The sequence below is a fragment of the Somniosus microcephalus genome, chromosome 8, assembly GCF_052327205.1.
Source record: "Somniosus microcephalus isolate GS21.2 chromosome 8, FLI_Smic_1.0, whole genome shotgun sequence".
Classification (NCBI taxonomy): Eukaryota; Metazoa; Chordata; class Chondrichthyes; order Squaliformes; family Somniosidae; genus Somniosus; species Somniosus microcephalus.
The window spans coordinates 38,880,800-38,903,174 of NC_140994.1; the positions used below are offsets into that span (position 1 = coordinate 38,880,800).

The following is a 22,375-nucleotide window of genomic DNA, read 5'->3' on the forward strand; positions in this document are numbered from 1 at the left end:
TGCGAAGTTCTTGAAGGAATTCGTTAATCGATTCCCCTGGCCCTTGTCGGGCTGTGGCCAGTAGATGTCTAGCATAGTCCTCATTTGCAGTCTTGGCATATAGTTTTTTAAGTGCCCGGATCACCTCATCGTAATTATCCCATTCATCAACATATTCAAACACTGTTGGGGTCACATAGTTGATAAGTATCCTCAGTTTAGTAGAAGCATTCGCTTTACATTCATCAAGAAAATTCTCAAAAGTACGGTACCAATGCTTCCATACCCTGCCAGCTGCCGGTGCGTTTGGGTCCAAGTCCAGACGAGTAGGTTTAAGGATGTTTTCCATGATGGGTGGTTCCCTGGATCCTTAACTCCGAGTTTGTCCGAAGGTCTAGTATTTGTGAGTGTAAATACTAAGTTGTTTAAATTGATGTAATAAAAAGTCTCACACATCAAGGAACTTTAAAGTAAGCTTTAAACAACTTATAATTCTACTATATACAAGAGCGGTCTTCACCGTGCCTCTAGGAGAAGCCCTTTTACTATACTGAGCAGTTCAGTATTTATACTAGTCCAAACACAGGAAGTGATGTATGCACAGAGTTCACAGTTCACAGGAAGTGATGTGCACATAACTTCCTCCAGAAGTTATTTATTATTATTACACTGGATATTATCTCATTGCTGTTTGTGGGACCTGTAGGGGGTGGTGGTGTGTGTCAGCTTTACCTCTGACTTATGAGTGGTTCAAATCGCTCCCACTCCCTTGGTTCTAGACCTTGGACTTATTTGGGGGTTGTGGCAAAAGTGCAGCAGACAACTGGTTTTGGTGCAAGAAACTTTGGGCTAAAAATTGAGTAGTGCCCCAATTGAGGCGCTAACTTCACCGGGGCGCTAAAAGTAGCGCCCTGGAAAAATTAGTGCCCCCGCGCCGGAAATTGAGTGGTTGCACCCACACGCTGCGGCACGTCGTGCCGCGATATTGCGGGCCTTCCTCCCCTTCTTAAAGGGGAGGGGCCTTGTGCAGCGCGACCTGGGGCCCAGTTGGGCCCCCGGGGATCGGAAGTGCAGGCAAAAGAGCCCGGCACGCAAGAGAAGTGCCGGGCTCTTGGAGCGCAGCCGGCACTCCGTGGGGGGGAGGTTCAGGAGGCCGGGGACGGGAGCGCAGGCAGGTGCTGGCAGGCGGCCAGCAACAGAAATGGCCGCCCCGCACCTCACCTTTAAATTGCGCCTCCCCAGCCGCAGGTACACCCCCCTGACCCTGTCAGACATAGCGTCCAGCGGTAAATCAGGGGGCGCTCCCGAAGATCGCGGCCGGGGCATGAGTGGGGCACTGCGCACACCAATGAAATCACCGCCAGCGGCGCAGCGCTACCGGTTAGCGCCACCACTAACCTCCCGCTGAATTTTGCGGAAGGTGTGGGCAGTGCCGCGCCCGGGCGATAGTTGGTTTGCGCCCCACTTAGCGCCCTCTTAAGGTGCTAACGGGTGGTGCTACCAACTGAATTTTTCCCCTTTTGATCTTTATTCAAGAGAGAAAATATGACACAACAATCTTAACACTCTAATAAAATGGGGAACACTTCGACACACACGAGGGAAATTACAGTAGAAAAATACCTCACCCCTCCCAATCCCACTTTACTAGCTAAGTTGGGCTCTAGAGGATCAGGGATAATGCTCACCAAACGGATCCTTGACAGGTGAGCTGGTTCGCAGTTTCGGGGTTCGCTAGATGTGTTGGTTGGTGCCTGCCGTACCCCGGTTGGTTGTTTCGTAAGGCCCTGCGAGGTGTCTGATGGTCACTGAAACTGTTGCTCTGGTTTCTTCTTGTGTGTTGACCTGCTTACAGAACTGTGAACTTCTTCGAACTCGATGAACTCCTGAGAACTGCCGAAAACTGTAGAGCTTGTAGAGAACTTTGTTGTAACTGTGTAACTGCTGAACTGAACTGTCTTCTTGAGAAAACAGGCCTTCAATTATATTAATTGGGGCCTCCTAATCTGCGCGCCAAATCAGTCCCGGTTTATTGTAAGGTTTTGGCGGGCTCATTAATAGTAACTTGTTTATCAATGTGTGAAGTGGTTTCGGGATGGTTCCATGAGCTGTTGAGCTCTTACTTGATTGTAGTTATTGTGCTCAGGTTTTGAGTTTCCTGACTGGGCCTGAGATTTCTATGGAGTTGGGCGAGGGCGAGGTGATTTGTTTTATGCATGTTTTGGATGGGTCCTGTAATTTGGGTGAGGACTGCTCTTCCGTTGGTCTATTGGTAGAATGTAACTTGTCTGATAGGGGCTGAGTGACGTTAGACAGTTCCCCAGATAGTTTGATTAACTCAAATGCTCAAACTCTCTATTACAGAGGTTGATCCCATCTCCTGTTGCAGCCTTTTTCCTTAACAAGCCCAAACATGCCTTTTTTTAAAATACCAAATCTTGGTTTTTGACCTTGAATCTCCCTCTATTAGGCCCAATACATTTTATCACCCTGAAGTGGTTAGAAAAGAGTCGAAAGTCCTTTTCTTTAGGGTTTTTCTCCGAGTTTTGGGGGATCTGTGAATTTTAAGAATCTTACAGTCCGCCCTGTGATACTTTACTTGCTAGAGTATCATACTGGGTGAGCAAAATTCTTGATCCTCGAGAGCCAATCTTCCCCTGTAGTTTACCTATCTAAGACGCAAAACATACATTCCCCTTTAGATGAAGTGTTCAGATGCATACACAGGTAAGAATTCAGTTACATTCATATCCAAGCATGGAGGGGGTCCAACACCCCTGCACCACTTGGAAAATATGGTACATCCATAGAAAAAATAATACACGGTCACAAAACTTTATCTTAATAACGATTAAGGCTCGTCCCATACCTGGTCATAGACTTTATTGTAATGCTCGTCTCATGCTCTCTCATGTCGGGATCGGAGCATTCTGTCCCTCCCCTTGCACTTTGTGCACAGTAAGTAGAAGACTATACCGAGCTGGCAGACCACTAAAATATGGGAAGCCATTCTGATCCAGGAAGGGACCTCTATATTTTTGAAAATATCCCACCAGGGTGGAACTATGATATCCAAAATCTCAGCCCCTATCTCGACTGTCTTTTGCTCTAGAGTATAGAAATGTTTTTGTGATACTTCTACGGCTTTGAGTAGGGCGGTAAGAGGGGGAATTTTATAGCCGAAGAATGTGACATAGTCTTGCAGGTTGGTTATGTTTTCCCTGACAGTGAGATGAACAGTGGAGGGTTCAGGGATGGGAACAATCCGTTCCTGGGCCACGTGAACTTCTGCCTCGGGTTTAAAGCAGAAACTGCTGTCACTCACCGGACACCAGATGTGCTGCCCATGCTGGTAATGGGGCGCACTTGTGGTAACACAATATGTCCCACCCCCTATGAATTCTACCTGTGGGGGAACATGGCCTTGTGCTATTACCTCCATGGTACAGTTAATAGGTCGTGCGCCAGCAGCTTTAAACCCGCACTGTGGTCTAGAATAGGCATTCAATTGCTGGGGACACAGTATTATGTGTGCACCCCGGCTCCGGCACCCAGAGAGGTCAGTACTTGTCATAGCGTGCTCCCACTTTATGACATAAAGTGGGACCACTGCGAAACGAATGTGTGCACCCCCTTGAATGATCCCAATGTTCTCCACCCTGTATACCGGTGCGAGTCGGGCTGTCCCATCCATGACCGGCATCCTCACTACTATCCCCATGATAGTGTGATTGGAACGCCCGCAATCTACTGGGACAGGGTAGGCTTCAGAGGCTAGGTGGAGCTGACACGGGCTCAGCGAATTGCTAAACGAGAGGAGGGCTGCGAGGTGCTTGCTGCTAATCCAGGAGGGGACTAAACCTTGTTTTAAATCCTCCAGGTTGCTGCGGCCCTCACCCAGCAACCATGCCCTGTATATCACACACACCTCATTCTGTGCAGCCTGATCCGAAGCATTCCTATCCTCCCGTATGTGTGTATTTACTGTTTTAGCGTGTCTTTCTAGCTCAGCAATGATCTCCTTTAAATGGACCGTCATAGCTTGGTCCTCGTGTAGCTCTGAGCCTACCACTGTGTTTTCTTCCGTTAGGATCTTTCGTAGTTGGGGTTTTAGACCATTTATTTGTGTTTGCAGTTCTATATCATCCAGGCTATTTATTACCGATGATCCTGTATTGTAGGTTGTGAAAATACCGTTCCAGGTTCCCCTTCTTTGTCTCCCTGCATCCATAGTGTGCTCAGCGTGTAATGTGTACAGCTCTGCCTTGTCTATGTTGGCAAAGTCGAATTCGTAGAATTTCCTAAACATTTCTTTTAGTAGGGCCTGGTGTAGCTGTTCTGTCTCCTTAGGGCACCATTCAGGTAAGTGTACTTCGGTAAGGTTTAGGATAACTGAAGCTACTGCACAGTGTACCCCCTGGTATAGTACCTTTTCGGTCAGCTCTAGTACTAGCCCATTCCCTGGTCCCTTGGTGGTGATAGGACACCTCTCTATTACTGTCTGTGATGTCGGGGTCGTGGGCAGGGGCTTTCGGGTGCGTGCTACGAGTTCGGTGGTGTTGACTGGGATCGGGGAGTGTGGGAGCGCGCAGCATGCAGGCTAGAATCCCATCCCATCCCCTTCCCGGTATCTTGCCATTGTCTGCGGAAGATGATGGATATGCCTGTGGGGCAGGCTCTCTCTGATCCCCACATGCAGAGATAGATTCCCTGTTCCGACTCCCACCACTTATCCCAACACACACTCACTCCCCCTTGGGTCCCTGTGATCGTCCGGTGGGTGGCATTCCCCAGTCGGCTGTACGGTCCCCTATGTCCCTGCTCAGCTTCCTGAGCCACCACCACCTATCCAGGGGAATCCGTCCCTTGCATGTAAGACACACAAATTTCCCCTCAGTGACACTGACCCTTGTAGCAACGACCTGTACCCTGGGGCACGTGATGGAGGCCTCCCCGTAGGTGAACTTGGTCTGGCTGGAGTATTGTGCAGAGTTAGACCCCAACCACCCTGGCCACCTTCCCTCATGGAAATAAATAGCGAGCTCCTCCACACCCGGTTCGCCACCCCGTGCGGTAACGATCGGTGCTCTCTCTCCCGAGCACCCATAAATGTGGGAGTCCTCCACGTCACCTCGATCACCGATGCTCACCCCTACCAGGGCGAGCAGGAGCAGAACCTTTCTCATGCCGATTTCCTCTCTGTAGGGACACACAAAACAAATAGCCAAGTCCCGAGAAGGTTCTCTGGCTTGACAAGTGATCGAGTCTCGAAATTTAAACTTATTTATTGTAAAATAATTAAATAATAATAAACCTAAAACTATCAAAACTGTAAAAAACACCTAACATTCATCAGAAATGCTATGTACATCCGCCGCCCGTCTTCGGGCGGCCAGGCTAATTCCTGTTCGGCCTCTGTCTTGGGCGGCTTCTGGGCAGCTTGTATGCCTGGGTGTAAGGTGGCCTGTACCGCCGGGCCCGGAGAGTCCTTCTTAAAACAACTGGGAGTTTGCCTGAATCCCAGATGATCGGGGGAGTGTCCCTTCCTGTACTACAGCACGCTACCCTCTTCTGTGGGGCTGCTGAGTCCCTATCCTGTCCTGTGGGTTCCGCGCAGCCTGAGGCCGCAGGCTGGGGACCCCTCTCGTTCTCTTTGCCCACTGCTACCTCTCCTGTGAGTCCCTCACCGTTGGAGGCTGCAGGCTGGGGATCCCTATCTCTAGACTGATCACTGACCTTGGGCATTCTTTTTCGGGTTGCGGCCCCTCCGGGGCTGAACCATTTAAACTGATACGCTGGTGACCATGGTAGTTTAGGCTGTGGCATGTGAGGAGACCTTCTTAGGGCTCCGGCTACCGGGCGTGTGTCCGAGTCCCAAATAATTGGTGGGATGGCCTCTCCGGTGACACAAGCCACTGCCCCCACCGGTGCGGTCTGTGAGTCTGCCACAGCTGCTGGCTGAGGATCTCTATCCTTAACCTTATCCTTTGCTTCCTGACCCTCCTCGTCCCACTCCTCCCGGGTTTCCCCTGGTGCCATTGAACAGACCATGCCTCTGACCTCAGACAAGGCTTGGGTCAATTTTTTAATCCTTTCTTCGCAGGGACTGTGATCAGAGTCTTCATAACCCCTACTTCTAGCTACCTTATGAGTTATTTTAATGTCCCTTAGCTGACTCTCCAAACCATCAGCTCTCGTTGTTAATCTTGTGTTCTCCTCCTGTAAGGCCTGCTCATTTAACCTGGCCTCTGTAACCTGGCACCGCAGGTATTCCCCCATATTACAGGAGGTCTCTTCCTGGGCATGTCTTTCAAGGGGACACAGGTAGACAGGCTGCGCTGGTTCTAGTCATAGGTCTGGGTTGAGTGGGGCAGATGGGGTTAAAGCACCAGTGGCGGTGGCTACCTTCCCTGGGCCATTTAATAAAGCTCAGATCGCAGCTACGACTGAGTCTAACTTGGGGGGAGAGGTCGGTGTTTCGGTTCTTGGAGCAGGAGCTGGGGAGTTCTTTCCTATGTTATCCTTCCACGGATTCCTACAGTCCCTTCTCCAATGCCCATTCTTCCCGCACCCGAAGCAGTTATGCTTCGTGTCGGAAGGGTTACCCCCTTCCTGGTGCCACTCTTTCTTATTACTAGGTTTCATTTCATGTACTTTTCCTTTTGGTGGGTGTTCTTCATTCCCTCTACCGTTCCGGTGAGCCAGGGTCAGTTGTCTGGCCACTGTCTCCTCGGTGACCCGGGGGTCTTTCGGGTCAAACCACAGCTCAGCCTTGGCTCTGATCCATGGCAAGCTGTTTGCCACCAGGCTTCGGAGCCAGTGGGTCAGCTCATCCTGATTCAGGTGAGCCCGGTCGAGAACCCCATTACAGGCACTCTTGTACACAGGCCGCAGTCGGTCTGCGAAAGCCTGTGGGGTCTCCCCTGCTAGCTGTGTTGTCCTCTCCACCTGGGAGAAGGGACTACCATCATTCATACCCATGGCCTCCAGAACTTCCACCCAGATAGCAGCGTATCCGCCCTGCCCTTTTTTACTCTCCGCAGAGAGGGACTGGTAGAGGTTGCCATCCAGGGAGAAAAGGAGCATTTTTGCCAGCTCGGAGTCATCGCACTCGTTAATGCCCGCTGCCTGTTCCACTTCCATGAAGTGGACCGAGGGGTCCCCTTTTTCAGTGAGCTTACTCAGGTGGCTTACCATAGCCCTAAGCTGTTAGGTGCCGTGGGGAGCCACGAATTGGCTTTCAAGGGGTCCCTGACCCCCACCACCGTCGGGCGGGCCAAACTTTTGCTGCTGAATCGGGCACATCGGCCCCGGCTCCGACCTTTCCTGCATTGGTTCGCCCACCCCTCCCTGCTGCCAAACCGAGTTAAAACCCAGCACCACAGGTGGTGGTGGTGTGCACTCCCTGCCGGCCTCACAAATCGTCCGTCCCTCCTACTGCCAAACCGGGTCGTTCCCCGGCGCCACAGGTGGCGTCCGAACAGTTTCCCCTTGCACTTCCAGGTCCACCCGGGCCGCACCCGGGCTTATCAGGCACACCATGCCTTTGGCCCTGGACAGAGCAGGGTTCAAATTCTCGATTTGTTTCTGGCAGGGGCCATGATCTCCCGCCTCATACCCCCTAGTGCTTGCTATCTTGTAAGCTGCCTGGACGTCTCTCAACCTCTCCTCCTGCTCTCTTACTTGCTTGGCAAGGCAGGCGTTCTCGTAACACCAGTTCACTGTTTTTAGCTTCGGTGACCTGACACCGAAAGTATTCCTGTCTGTTTCTGTTTCTCTACTATCTGCATTTTTTCCTGATTTTGGGCGGTTAGTTCTGCCAATAATTTTTCCCCTGCTAGAGCCCTTGCGTGTGACAGTTGAGCTGATTCCCGCAGCTCTTCTGCCAGTGCCTCAACGCGTTTGTCTAAAAGCTGGATCTGTTGCTGGGAGCATACCAACCAGATGGCTTTCTCCACAGATTTCTTGTGGTCCTTGCTCTCAGTCCACTTGGCTGCAGCGTCCATTGGACGCTCAGCGCGCAACAGACTGAGCACCCATTTCTTTGTTATATTTACTTTCTTGAACATATAAGAGGAAATCCTCTCTTCCATCTTAGTTCTCTCCTCAAAAACAGTGTCCACTGTATCACATCCCTTTTGCCAAGCTCCTGCCACGGTCGCCATTATGTAGGGGGTGGTGTGTGGGGTCAGCTTCACCTCTGACTTATGAGCAGTTCGAATCGCGCCCACTCCCTTGGTTCTAGACCTTGGACTTATTTGGGGGTTGTAACAAAAGTGCAGCAGACAACTGGTTTTGGTGCAAGAAACTTTGATCTTTATTCAAGAGAGAAAATATAACACAACAATCTTAACACTCTAATAAAATGGGGAACACTTCGATACACATGAGGGAAATTACAGTAGAAAAATACCTCACCCCTCCCAATCCCACTTTACTAGCTAAGTTGGGCTCTAGAGGACCAGGAATAATGCTCACCAAACGGATCCTTGACAGTTGAGCTGGTTCGCGGTTTCGGGGTTCGCTAGATGTGTTGGTTGGTGCCTGCCGTACCCCGGTTGGTTGTTTCATAAGGCCCTTGTTGCCGCGAGGTGTCCGATGATCACTGAAACTGTTGCTCTGGTTTCTTGTGTGTTGACCTGCTTACAGAACTGTGAACTTCTTCGAACTCGATGAACTCCTGAGAACTGCCAAAAACTGTAGAGCTTGTAGAGAACTTGTAACTGTGTAACTGTTGAACTGAACTGTCTTCTTGAGAAAACAGGCCTTCAATTATACTAATTAGGGCCTCCTAATCTGCGCGCCAAATCAGTCCCGGTTTATTGTAAGATTTTGGCGGGCTCATTAATAGTAACTTGTTTATCAATGTGTGAAGTGGTTTCGGGATGGTTCCATGAGCTGTTGAGCTCTTACTTGATTGTAGTTATTGTGTTCAGGTTTCGAGTTTCCTGACTGGGCCTGAGATTTCTATGGAGTTGGGCGAGGTGATTTGTTTTATGCATGTTTTGGATGGGTCCTGTAATTTGGGTGGGGACTGCTCTTCTGTGGGTCTATTGTTAGAATGTAAATTGTCTGATAGGGGCTGAGTGACGTTAGACAGTTCCCCAGATAGTTTGATTAACTCCAACACTCAAACTCTCTATTACAGAGGTTGATCCCATCTCCTGTTGCAGCCTTTTTCCTTTACAAGCCCAAACATGCCTTTTTTTAAATACCAAATCTTGGTTTTTGACCTTGAATCTCCCTCTGTTAGGCCCAATACATTTTATCACCCTGAACTGGTTAGAAAAGAGTCGAAAGTCCTTTTCTTTAGGGTTTTTCTCTGAGTTTTGGGGGATCTGTGAATTTTGAGAATCTTACAGACCTTGCTGTGTGCAAATTGGCTGCCACGTTTCCTACATTACAACAGTAACCAATGTTCTCGCTAAGGTGCACGCGTGGCCGCGCTGTAATCGGAAAAGTCCTGCGCAGGCCGCTCAGCAGCTTTTACATTGTAAACACTGCGCATGTGCAGATATTTAAAGGGACCGCACAGAACAAAGCGCATCTTACAGGGAACATTGGCAGTGATTACACTTGAAAAGTACTTAATTGGCTGTAAAGCACTTTGGGATGTCCTGAGGTTGTGAAAGGCACTATAGAAATGCAAGTTCTTTCTTTCTTTAGCGTCACTTGTGATCAGAACTTGCAAATCAACTATGAAAGCTGTCATTTTGCCCACCGTGATTTCCACCAGTATGTTTTGAAATATATCTTGATTTTGGGACAGTGTTGATAAACTGGCAAAATGTTAGTTCCCTCAGAGCGTTACTGTCTTATAGCATGACACATGGGCTAGGTGCATCATATCCACTGAAAGGATTTAATTACATTGTATTGATTATAAAGTTTCATTTTAAAATGCAGGAACATTTATTGAACATCAATTGTTAACCAGTGTTGGACTTTAGGATAGTGACTACAATTTGATCGTTGCTGAAATTATAATAAAATCTTGATTTTTTTGTCTTATTTGATTAGATGCATTTTCCCACCAGACATCTAAGCTTTCTGCCTATGAAATCACCATTCCAAAACTTATAACGGAACGACAGAAGCGACATGCTGGCCAGGTACGTGCTGCCTTCACTTGACATGCTGTGTAACCTGTAAGATTCATTCATTTTGGATTTTTGCAATTCATATAAATATTCCTCATTATCATTGTTATTCTGTATCATTACATATATGGTACAATAAAATTAAAAAAATTATGTCAGTGCCAAGGAATATTGTCAACAATTGTATTTCACATTTTCATAACAGTGATTTTCCCCCAATTACTGAGTCTATTGATTCTGTAGAGTGATAACTAATGTATAGTATGCAGCATTGGTGTATTGTATGTGGTATGTGGTACAGCTTGAATTAATACTGCCAATGAAAAGTTGTACATCAGTGAGAGCTTAAACATTGTAACGGAGTTTTGATGCATTACAACAATAATGAATAACGAGTGTGAAAAGCACTTTGCCTTGAAATATAGTTGTGTTGAAGTGTAAATGAGGTAGTGTAAGTGTAAGTGAGATATTCCTCCAGTGCACCACCTGTGCATACCCCTATCCATCTGCTTCACTATTGGGCTTTAGTTATCTCAGGCCTACTCTCTGGAGCTCCTTCTCTAAATACATCCTCCTCTGTCCCCTCTCTTTGCCATTAAAAGCTTACTTAAAAGCAGTAGAGGCCAATTCATTAAATATATTCAAGAAGGAGTTGGATATATTTCTTAAGGCTAAAGGGATCAAGGGGTATGGGGAGAAAGCAGGGACCGGGTACTGAAATTGGATGATCAGCCATGATCGCATTGAATGGCAGAGCAGGCTCGAGGGGCCGAATGGCCTACTCCTGCTCCTATCTTCTATGTTTCTATGTTACTTGAAGTCCATCATTTTGAACAAGCCTTTGGTTACCTCTCTGAACTTCCCACAGAGGTTTAATGTTCTATGCAAAGCGTCTTCGGACGTACAGTATTTCTATGTTAAAAGTGCTATAAAAATCCAAGTTGTTTCTATTAAAACGATACAGAGCTAATAAATCATACAACACAGAATGAGTCTTTTGTAGCCTATTTAAAAACTGACATTTATTTTTATTATTACTGCAGGAAAAATGGATGGATCAAGTGTCTTATTCAATTGATTTGGAAGGGGAAGTGTATATATTAAAACTGGAAAGGAACAAGTAAGTATTGGTAATAATTTATTAGTCATTTTATTGTGTTTAAATATGTTATTCCTTTTGTGGGTGTATGTAAATCTAGAATTTAAATCATTCTAAAATGTTGGATAATGAAACTGTATCTCCCACCATGATGATTCACTGGGTAAATGCACTATACTGAGATTGGTACTGAGTCACACAGACCAGGAGGTTTGCTGTCTCCATCTATGGTCTGTGCTACGTTAGCTGATTTCACTCAGGGTGGCAGTGGTGGGTAGCATTAGAACTGGACTCCTACAGTCAAAGAAGGAATAAAAAACACTTTTTATCACTATCCAGTGAATCTTGCTGGAAGATGCACATGTGTGAATATCAGGCTTGGCTCTGATGCTTCAATAATCTGTCAATCTGCATGATTTGGCTCAAATGTGAAGAATGGCCATTTGGGTGAGATAAAGAAAGGTAGTCTTACATTTATTACAGTGCTTCATCACATCACTCAGAACTACCCCAAAGCATTTGGCAACATATATATGGCAGTTCCGTAGCACACCATTTACCCAGTTAGTCATCAGTCGAGGTCCTAAGCTGATAATTATCATTACTATAGTGGGACCATATTTTCTAAACCAAATCTAGGGACACACAGGGTGTGAGCACAGAAAAGTAGCCAGGGTGGAAAATGTAGGTTGTGTAGGATGGTGTTGGGGAGAGGAGGGGCGGAGCCTGCGTACTGCAGCCACAGAGCGTGATCTCTGCATAAATTAAAATCCCTCAGTGAGTCCACCCCTTCTACTGATTGAAAACAGGAGATTGACATCCCTCCCACCAATCGGAACCCGCCCTGCCGCACAGCCCCGCCCACTTTATTGACCGACCGCAGGGCAGCTCAGGGTCACGTGGCTCCTGATTTGAACCCGTGCGTATGCGGGGACTCTTCCGCGGACATTATTTGCCTGGGGACACAGTCCCTCATCCAGGGACTGTCCCCGGAAAATGGGGACGTATGGTCACCCTACATTACTATATAAATTTTATTTTACAGGAAACTGCTTACTAAGGATTTTGTACAATATACATACGATAAAGACGGCAAAATGAAGGCATCTCAACCTAAGATTCAGGTAAATGCACGGCAGTGGGTCTTTTAGGCTCCTATCCTCAGCACAAGGCAACAGAAATGACACCATGCTAGAGTCATTTTCATATATTTATCCATGCATTTATTAGCAGACTGTATGACTGTACAGCAAGTAAGTTCATTGTGCTCATTCGCATACACAGTCTTTCAGAAAGATTGTATTAATTATGACCAAATTCAAAGTTTGGAAATGTTCAATTTGCTGATTTTCTGGCCTGTGTGGCTGCTTTGAATAGGAGTCAAATCCATGACTGATTGACAGGATGAGGTTTCTCGTAAAATAAAGCAAGAAGCTCCAAAGGTTGCAAGTCTGAAACAAAAACTGAAAATGCTGGATACAGTCACAGGTCAATCAGCATCTGTGGAGAGAACAGAGAAACTAACATTTTGGGTGGATCCCTTCGTCAGAACCTGTTAGCTGTAAGGGTTCTAATGACCAGTCCTGGTTAGCATGGGCCCGCTAAACAAAACTCTTATAATTTGGCAGAAATTGACACTAAGTTGGAAATCCTACTCAGATACCAGGCCTGTATGGAGTTAGTTGACCCTAACTTGGGCAGTAGGAGGGGCAATAGAATTTGCCTCCATGCACTGGGTTAGAGCAGAGAAAATCAGCTAGAAGTCCTGATCACGATCCAATGACATCTGCTGAAAGGTGTGTGTGTGTGTATAGACGTCAGGTGAGCACAGGACTAACTCAGTTGTAAAGCACCTATTGTTAAACAGCCTGCGAACAGTCACTGTCTAGGTTTACACATGAAGAATAGCCAGTTGAGCAGGGGACTGGAGAGTGACTCCAGCCTGTGGAACTGTACTCTAGTAAGGAGGAAGAAAATGGGGATGGGCTGGTGCTGAGGGGAAATCATTGCAATTTTCTCTAGGCCACTCAGTTCTTCACTAAAAACAAAGACTGTATTTTGCTAGTAAATGCTGGCACTATAGCAATAATGTCACGCTTATTTATACTGTAAAACCCAATAATTAATATCCACAATGAATCATGCATTTCAGATCCACTGTTACTACCACGGGCTTGTGGAGGGTGTTACTGATTCCAAAGTTTTGCTCAGCACATGCTCGGGTATCAGGTATTGTATTACAACTGCTTTTGTTTAACAACTAAAGATAGTTTCATATATCCCTAAATTCAGCTGAATGTGTTACTTGAAATGATTGACGTAAATCTTATGAATTATACTTTTCATCCAAAGCCATTTAGAAAGAAAAAAAATGCATATATATGGCACCTTATGATATGTCTCGGAATTTACCATGTCTCAGAATTGTCTAAAAGCACATTCAATGAATTACCTTTTGAAATGCAGCAACTTGTTTTGTTGGCAAATGCTGCAGTCATTTTGTGCGCAGCAAGGGAGGAATATTGACCAAGATGCCAGGAGAATACCATGCTCTTCTTCAAATAGTGCTGTGGTATCTTTAACACCCATCTAAACAGGTGGACCGCACCTCAGTTTAAGATGTAATCAAAGGAATGGTACTTCTAACAATGCAGCACTTCCTCAGTACTGCACTGGAGTATCAGCCTAGGCTAAGTGCTCAAGTCCTAGAGTGAGGCTCAAATTCACAAACTTTTCAAGTTTAAATAGGCAGTTTCCATTATACACGTGGAGAGAGGAATTATAATAGAAACATTTAATACAAAAACGTGACAATAGGAAGTAAGGTTTTGTAGACAGGAACTGTCCACAGACATAAGGGCCTAGAAATTTGTTCGCGTGTAGATCTGTTTTTCCTGAACGCGGTTGGCGCAATCTAATTTTGCACAGGGGGCTTCAAACAAGTATTAGCCCCCTTATTTGCACATGCAACGGGCCTAATGCCTGCTTCAGCCACGGGCCCTGGATGCCATTTTTTTATACCTATAACAATATAGTGGCCAGTGTACATCCGACTCAGAATGAGCGTGTGCTTCCTGCCCACCACATTGGAAGCTTAAGTGCCAGTTTAGTGGCGTCATCGAATTTCAAGGCTACAATTTTTTAATATAGTTCAGATACATAGCATACACTGCAAATTGCTATATATATCTGCAAATTTAGTAGTGGCATGGATTAAAATTACAAACTGATGAAAATCTTTACAGTGATGCTGGCAACAAAGATTTGTGGCCTGTGGTTCTGCAGGATCATCCCTGCCGCTGCCCTCCAGTGCTGAAGTTTGCGGGGTCAGTGGGAGAACGTCTAATTTGTAATGGGGCAGGCGGGCATAACTGGCACTGCAGGTGCATCTCTAGTGCCCACCTATGCCTTGAAGCCAGAGAATACAGTACCTGGTTGCTTTGGGAGGGGGAGGGGGAAGCATTCTTCAGGGATCCAGACTGCTTCCTTGGTCTTTATGCACCCCATGCCAGCGCAGCCAACCACTCATCATGTGGAGGCCGGCATACCTTATCTCACTCAGTGCACCAGCCTCCCATACTATAGGTCCCGAATCTACCAGGGAAGTAGGAACTGTTGGGTAGGAGACCCTGCCCCTGGCTCTGTCCGCTGACAACATTTGACTTGCATGAATTGGGTGGAGGTGCGACTGGGTCCATGCTGTTTTTTGGTAGATTCCGCTATTTTCTGGTGGTTTCCACCATTTTCCGCTGGAGTTACGGGGCCCCTATATTTTGTGAAAATAATCTAAATTGCATTGTAACTTAAATTAGTTGTTCTAGTCACTATATTTTAGCCATGGCACTGAACTAATTATGGAGGTTTAAATATCCTTCATTGAAGGTTTAATCTGTTTACAAAGGTAACTGTGATTCTGAAATGCTTTTACCAAAAAGCAAACATTGGGGATATTTTCTTCTAGGCATTAATGTGAGTTTTATACTTTTTTGTGACTGGAGGAAACTACATTCCACACTTCCACAGTAACCAGGATAAATTAATCATGGAACTTTCTGTATTTGCCAATAATACCAGACTGTTTCAAATGCAAGTGAATATTAAAAGCACAAGGCTGGGTGGATGATCACACAGTAGAATGTCATGGACAACACCCTCAAATTATGGGTGCCCGGGAAAATGAGGGACAGTTGCCAGATTTTAAGTACTGGCATTACATTACTTTGCAAGGAAGCAGATGACAGCGGTTCTTTGTTCATCTCATAGGTAAAAGAATGCAAATTAGGCTCATTCACTTCAGGGCAAGAAACAAGCGCTGTAGTCTGGCTACTATCAGGCCACAGCTTACGTAACACTTTAGGGTTGGAGAGGACAGTGGCAGAGAGGGGAGTACACCACATCTGGATAATTTTTTTAAGATAATTGGCAAAAGAACCAGAGAGATGAGAATTTTTTTTTTTTACGCAGCGAGTTGCTATGATCTGGAATACATTGCCTGAAATGGTGGCGGAAACAGATTCAATATTAACTTCAAAAAAGAATTGGATATATATTTGAAAAGGAAGAATTTGCAGGACTATGGGGCAAGAGGAGGGAAATGGGATTAATTGCGTAGCTCTTTCAAAGAGCCGGCACAGGCACAATGGGCCAAACGGTCTCCTGTGCTGTATTATTCTATGGATTGGACAGTCTGAATGGACCAGTCAGTCTTGTCCCCCTTTCTAGTGGCAGAACCATTCATGATCCCCCATATTATTTTACGGTCAACCAACATGCCTTTGAAGTACCGCCACCATATCGCTCTCAGGAATCTCTGTCACCCGTCTCCCGCCTGCAAATCTGTGCAGTTTCTGGCTCGGCCTTCCAAATAATGTTGACATTCCCCAGTTTCCCGTCCTGCCAAATCTCGAGTTATATCCGCCCCCCCCCCGCCAGTTGGCCAAACCTAGCTCTGCCACTCCATCTTTGTCATATGTCCGTAACCCCACTTAACAGCGAGCAACCAATATCAGTGTGTGATATCAATTCAGATTCAAAGCAAATTCACTATTTTCCTTATAATAGGCAATTGCCTATTAAAAGTCAACTGTGTGCCCTCTTTTTAAAGGGGCACAAACAATAAGGACTGTAACTTAAAACAAATTAAAAGGAACAGTAACAAATCAAATTAAAATTTGGTTGCCGGGGGTGATGATGCACTCCAGTCCCTGCGGTGCCCACCAGTCGCGGAAGGCCTCGAGCGTGCTGGCGGACACCGCCTGCTCCATCTCCAGGGCCACCCGAGCGCGAATGTGGCTGTGGAAGAGAGGCAGGCAGTCGGGCCGAACGACCCCCCCCACCCCCCGACCGCCCGCTGCCTGGACTAGTTGATGGCCACCTTGGCCAGGCCCAGGAGCAGTCCCACGAGGAAGTCCCCCGATCTGCCCGCTCCCCTCCGCACCGGGTGACCAAAGATCAGGAGCGTGGGACTGAAGTGCAGCCAAAAATCGAGGAGCAGCCCCTTCAAGTAGTGGAACCGGGGCTGCAACCTCTCACATTCAGCATAAACACGGAACACAGACTCCTCCAGGCCGCAGAAAATGCAGGTGGCCTGGGAGTCTGTGAACCGACTTAAAACGGGACTGCCCCATACAACACTCTCCAGGCCAAGTCCCCAATAGATAAAGGGAGGACCCCCATGTAGACAGCCCACCATTGAGGATCCCTGTCTCCTCTGGACAGCAAGATGGTGCGCCAAGGCGTGTCTGGACAGCAGACAAGGATGACAAAGTGGAGGGTGTGAAAGAGCAGCCCGTACAGGAATCCCCTCCGTGTTGAATGGAAAGGCAAGGAAGGGATTTCGCAGAGACAGCTCAAGTTGTGAGGCACCGGCTCCGGAGGGAGGTTTCAGGGCCTCGCGCCGATGAGGAATTTCGTCTGAATGGGGGTCAGTTCGGACAGGATCGCCCCACATGCTTGAGCCTCCTCGACACACCTAGTGGAGTCAGGGCCCAGTGCCACTTTTAGCGACTCGATGGTTTTGGCCGCGAGCCGGATGTCAGCCCAGGACAGGTGCTGCGCCAGCTCCTCTCGCTTTAATCTATGCTGATCAGTTGCAAGGAAAATCTTGATTTACTTTCTGTTATGTTAAGTACCTCTAAATGCCTTGGAATGTTGTCTGGAATGTCTTAATTGTAAATAAGAAATTCCTGTGGCGAACAAGTGTAAGGTTCTGATTACAAAAGCAAAATACTGTCCAGAGTCCCAAACACTCCTTCCAAGTGAAACAGCGATTTACTTGTACTTCTTGCAATTTAGTATACTGTATTCACTGCTCACGATGCGGTCTCCTCTACACTGGGGAGACCAAATGCAGATTGGGTGTCCGCGGACCACCTCCATTCACCTGAGCTTCCGGTTGCCTGTCACTTTAATTCTCCGCTCCACTCCCACTCTGACCTCGCCGTCCTCGGCCTCTTACCCTGTTCCAATGAAGCTCAGCGTAAGCTCGAGGAACAGCACCGCATCTTTCGATTAGGCACTTTACAGCCTTCTGGACTCAACATCGAGTTCAACAATTTCAGACCATAACCTCTGCCCTCATCATTTTCTTTTCTCTCTCTCACATGGCAGCTGTCGATCATTCTGCCATTGCCATTTACACTTCATCTAGAGTCATCTTTTGTTTCTTAACTTGTCCCATTACCATCTCCTTTTGCCTTGCACCATCATCTCTTTCGTCTCTTAATCTCTCCTGCCTTCCATCCTATCACAGACCTTCCCTTTTGTTCTTTCCTCCCCTTTCCCCTCTCCCTGCCCCTACACTTGCTTAAAAACCTGTTCCATCTCCAACTTTTTCCAGTTCTGACGAAGGGTCATCGACCTGAAACGTTAACTCTGTTTCTCTCTCTACAGATGCTGCCTGACCTGCTGAGTATTTCCAGCGTTTTCTGTTTTTATTTAAGGTTCTGATTAGCCTGGTTAATTGGATTGATAATGACAATAGACTGAGGAATTTTAGTATGGTTTACATCAATTACCTTTGTGGATAGTTTAACGAGAGTCCAGCTGTGAAATTGTTGACCGCAATGCATGACTGGAGGGAGATGGACAATTAAACAACTAATGGGAGGAGGAGGGTCCATGATCATCTCCACCCTCAGTGATGGCGGAGCCCAGCACGTGAGTGCAAAAGACAATACTGAAGCGTTTGCAACCATCTTCAGCCAGAAATGCCGAGTGGATGATCTATCTCAGCCTCCGCCTGAAAAGGCTATGGGCTCTGACAACATCCCGGCTGCAGTGCTGAAGACTTGTGCTCCAGAACTAACCGTGTCTCTAGCCAAGCTGTTCTTGTACAGCTACAACACTGGCATCTACCTGACAATGTGGAAAACTGCCCAGGTGTGTCCTGTCCACAAAAATCAAGACAAATCCAATCTGGTCAATGACCGCCCCATCAGCCTACTCTCAATCATCAGCAAAGTGATAGAAGGAGTTGTCGACATTGCTATCAATCTGCGCTTACTCACCAGTAACCCGCTCACTGATGCCCAGTTTAAGGTTCCGCCAGGACTACTCAGCTGCAGATCTCATTACAGCTTTTGTCTAAATATAAGAACATACGATACGAATTAGGAGCAGGAGTAGGCCATATGGCTCCTCGAGCCTGCACCGCCATTCAGTAAGATCATGGCTGATCTTATATGGACAAAAAAGAGCTGAATTCCAGAGGTGAGGTGAGAGTGACTGCTGTTGACATCAAGGCAGCATTTGACCGAGTGCGGCATCAAGGAGCCCTAGTAAAATTGAAGTTAATGGGATTCAGGGGGAAAACTCCACTGACTGGAGTCATACCTAGCACAAAGGAAGATGGTTGTGGTTGTTGGCGGTCAATCATCTCAGCCCCAGGACATCGCTGCAGGAGTTCCTCAGGGGAGTGTCCTAGGCCCAACCATCTTCAGCTGCTTCATCAATGACCTTCCCTACATCATCAATGACCTTCCCTACATCATAAGGTCAAAAGTGGGGATGTTCGCTGATGATTGCACAGTGTACAATTGCATTCCCAACTCCTCAGATAATGAAGCAGTCCATGCCCGCATGCAACAAGACCTGGACAACATTCAGGCTTGGTCTGATAAGTGGCAAGTAACATTCGCACCACACAAGTGACTATCTCCAACAAGAGAGATTCTAACCACCTCCCCTTGACATTCAACGGCATTACCATCGTTGAATTCCCCCACCATCAACATCCTGGGGGGTCACCATTGACCAGAAACTTAACTGGACCAGCCACATAAATACTGTGGCTACAAGAGCAGGTCAGAGGCTAGGTATTCTGCAGTGAGTGACTCACCTTCTGACTCCCCAAAGCCTTTCTACCATCTATGAAGGCACAAGTCAGGTGTGTGATGGAATACCCTCCACTTGCCTGGATGAGTGCAGCTCCAACAACACTCAAGAAGCTCGACACCATCCAGGACAAAGCAGCCCACTTGATTGGCACCCCATCCAACACCTTAAACATCCACTCCTTCCACCACCGGCGTACCGTGATTGCAGTGTGTACCATCTACAGGATGCGCTGCAGCAACTCCCAAACCCGCGACCTCTACCACCTAGAAGGACAAGGGCAGCAGGTGCATGGGAACACCACCACCTGCAAGTTCCCCTCCAAGTCACACACCATCCTGACTTAGAAGTATATCGCCATTCCTTCATTGTTGCTGGGTCAAAATCCTGGAACTCCCTCCCTCACAGCACCTGTGTGGAAGTACCTTTACCACACGGACTGCAGCGGTTCACCACCACCTTCTCAAGGGCAAATAGGGATGGGCAATAAATGCTGGCCTTGCCAGTGATGCCCACATCCCATGAATGAACAAAGGAAAAAAAAGATGCAGAGTCGGCAGGATTACCCAGTGCTGCATTGTTCAAAGCAGACACAAGTCAATTGTCAAAATCTATTAATTAAATTTTTATCCTAAAAAAGTTTGTCTGTTCCTCTAGGTATCGATGTCAAGAGTCTGCAGGAATGTGAATCCAACAATCACTCAAAGTGCTGTGGCATTTCTTTCTGGTAGTAGTACAGATGTTTTGGCTTTGGGGATACAGGTCAACATGTGGTGATCTAAGGGACTATTATTTATTACATAGAATTTTACAGCACAGAAACAGGTCATTCGGCCCAACAGGTCAATGCCATTGTTTATTCTCCACATGTTCCTCCTCCCAGCTTCCTTCATCTCAGCCTATCAACATATCCTCCTAGAATTTAACCCTTTATGAAGAGTTAAATTCCATGATCCCATGCTGCTAGCTGATTGAAGTGCTCAAAGGTAACATGGGTTGGGGAATCAGAGCTATAGTGTTGTAGCCATGTCCCTAACCCATGCATCCTTTCTTGCCAATTTGTTTTCCTTTTCTCTTTTCCTGAAAATATTGGCTTACTGTTCCACAGGTGATGAGCAGTAAGTGGCCATTATTCATACGTGAGTCTTAACAGTGAGTGTTAACAGCATGTTCCACTTTGGGGATCGTTACAGGGAAACCCAATCCTGTCTTCACCCAAAGTCCACATGCATACACCTCCAGCAGGAGTTGGTGGATAGCATGATAAGGAGTGGGAACTCTGGCTGATTTACTGCCTCACCCTTGCCAACAGTAATACACACACTACCACCACTACCACCAATACCCAGCAGAGCTGGGGATTGAATCCAGAACATTCCTAGCTTGTATGATGCAGCTAATCACTAGATGAACTCAGTGAGCCATCAAGGGAACCTGAAACCTCTCTTTTCAATTGGACTTGTTTGATATAAACTGGTTTTACAGCTGGAAGCAAAAGGAGATTTGTAAAGTTAGAACCTGTGTGCAAGAATGGAAAGTCCTTTGGTATTGGGTAGTTGCCAAATTTCGCAAGCATGTCTCATATTTTACATGTTTATTATCAAGTAGTCCTTTAAAGTATAGGTGGCGTAGACATATTATGGAGGATCAGGAAATGCTCAAGTGTTAAATTAATTTCTTCATTCCAGTTTTCTTTGATGAAGACTATGAACAAATTCCAGATGCAGTTACATTCGCTGAGGAGCCCATGACATACACCTTGGTCAGTAAATCATGTGCTGTGAAGAAACTCAAAGAAATTAATCCTTCCAACACCAGGGACAACTTTATTTGCCCAGGCATTGTCAGGATTTAGGGGTCAGTGCTGAGTTCACTTGTAACAAGCCTTCCCATGTATTGATAAGTAAAGAACAAACTTTCATTTATACAGCATCCTTCACAACCTCAGTGTGTCCCAAAGCGCATCACAGCCAGTGAAGTCGTTTTGAAGTTCAGTCACTGTTATAATGTAGGGAAATGCGCAGCCGATTTTCGCACAGCAAGGTCCCGCAAACAGCAGTGAGACAAATGACCACATAATCTGTTTTAGTGATGTTGGGTGAGGGATAAATGTTGGCCAGGACACCAGGAAAACTCCCCTGCTGTTCTTTGAATAGAGCCACTGGATCTTTTATGTCCACCTGAAAGAGCAGATAGGGCCTCAGTTTAAAGTCCCAGCTGAAAGACAGCTCCTTCAACAGTGCAGCACTCCCTCAGTGGAGTGGGGCTTGAACACAACCTTATGACTCTTGGGTGAGAATGCTACCACTGAGCCAAGGCTGACAAAAATGTAGCAAAGATCCAAGATGCGATCATTTCAATCTTTAAATGCTGAACTTTTGATTGGTTGAAAAGAGGGCCATTAAAGTGGTCTTCAGCCAATGAAAAGCCAGTAGAACAATTTGGAAATTGTTCCCACTTCTAAAATGGACCACGAGAGTCAAGAAGAAGAAAAGGGCATTGAAAGTTTTAAAGTTGGAAAAGGTAGATTAGGAGCAATTAAATGGAATAATGTAACATTTAAGCTATCATTCCAGAACCACACAGATCAGGAAGATCCCAGGTTTAATCCACAGTCTGTGTTGAAATAACTGATATAAATTGGGGCAGCAATAGTCTGGGATCAACAATTTTCTGCAGCAGCCCAGGTTAAGAAAGGAAAACATGGGCAATGCTCCTGGTCCTCATTGCCATGCAGTAATCCCTGCCTGAAGTGTGTGGGTATGGAGATCAGGTAAGGACAGGATTGGACTTGGCTGTGATGTTCTCCATAGTCGTGTAGCTTGTCAACACTCCCTAACAGGACTCACACATAAACATAGGA

General features: G+C 46.6%; 1 protein-coding gene across 1 annotated transcript in view; it reads left to right on the forward strand.

Moving 5' to 3' along the window:
- The window catches only part of adam9b (ADAM metallopeptidase domain 9b), an 85,953-nt gene that overhangs the window by 8,792 nt on the left and 54,786 nt on the right, over positions 1-22,375 (forward strand). The window contains exons 2-5 of the mRNA XM_085994600.1: positions 10,000-10,091; positions 11,123-11,199; positions 12,224-12,302; positions 13,331-13,407. Of these exons, the coding sequence (XP_085850726.1) occupies positions 10,000-10,091; positions 11,123-11,199; positions 12,224-12,302; positions 13,331-13,407 (325 nt within the window). The remainder of the gene's footprint in view (positions 1-9,999; positions 10,092-11,122; positions 11,200-12,223; positions 12,303-13,330; positions 13,408-22,375) is intronic.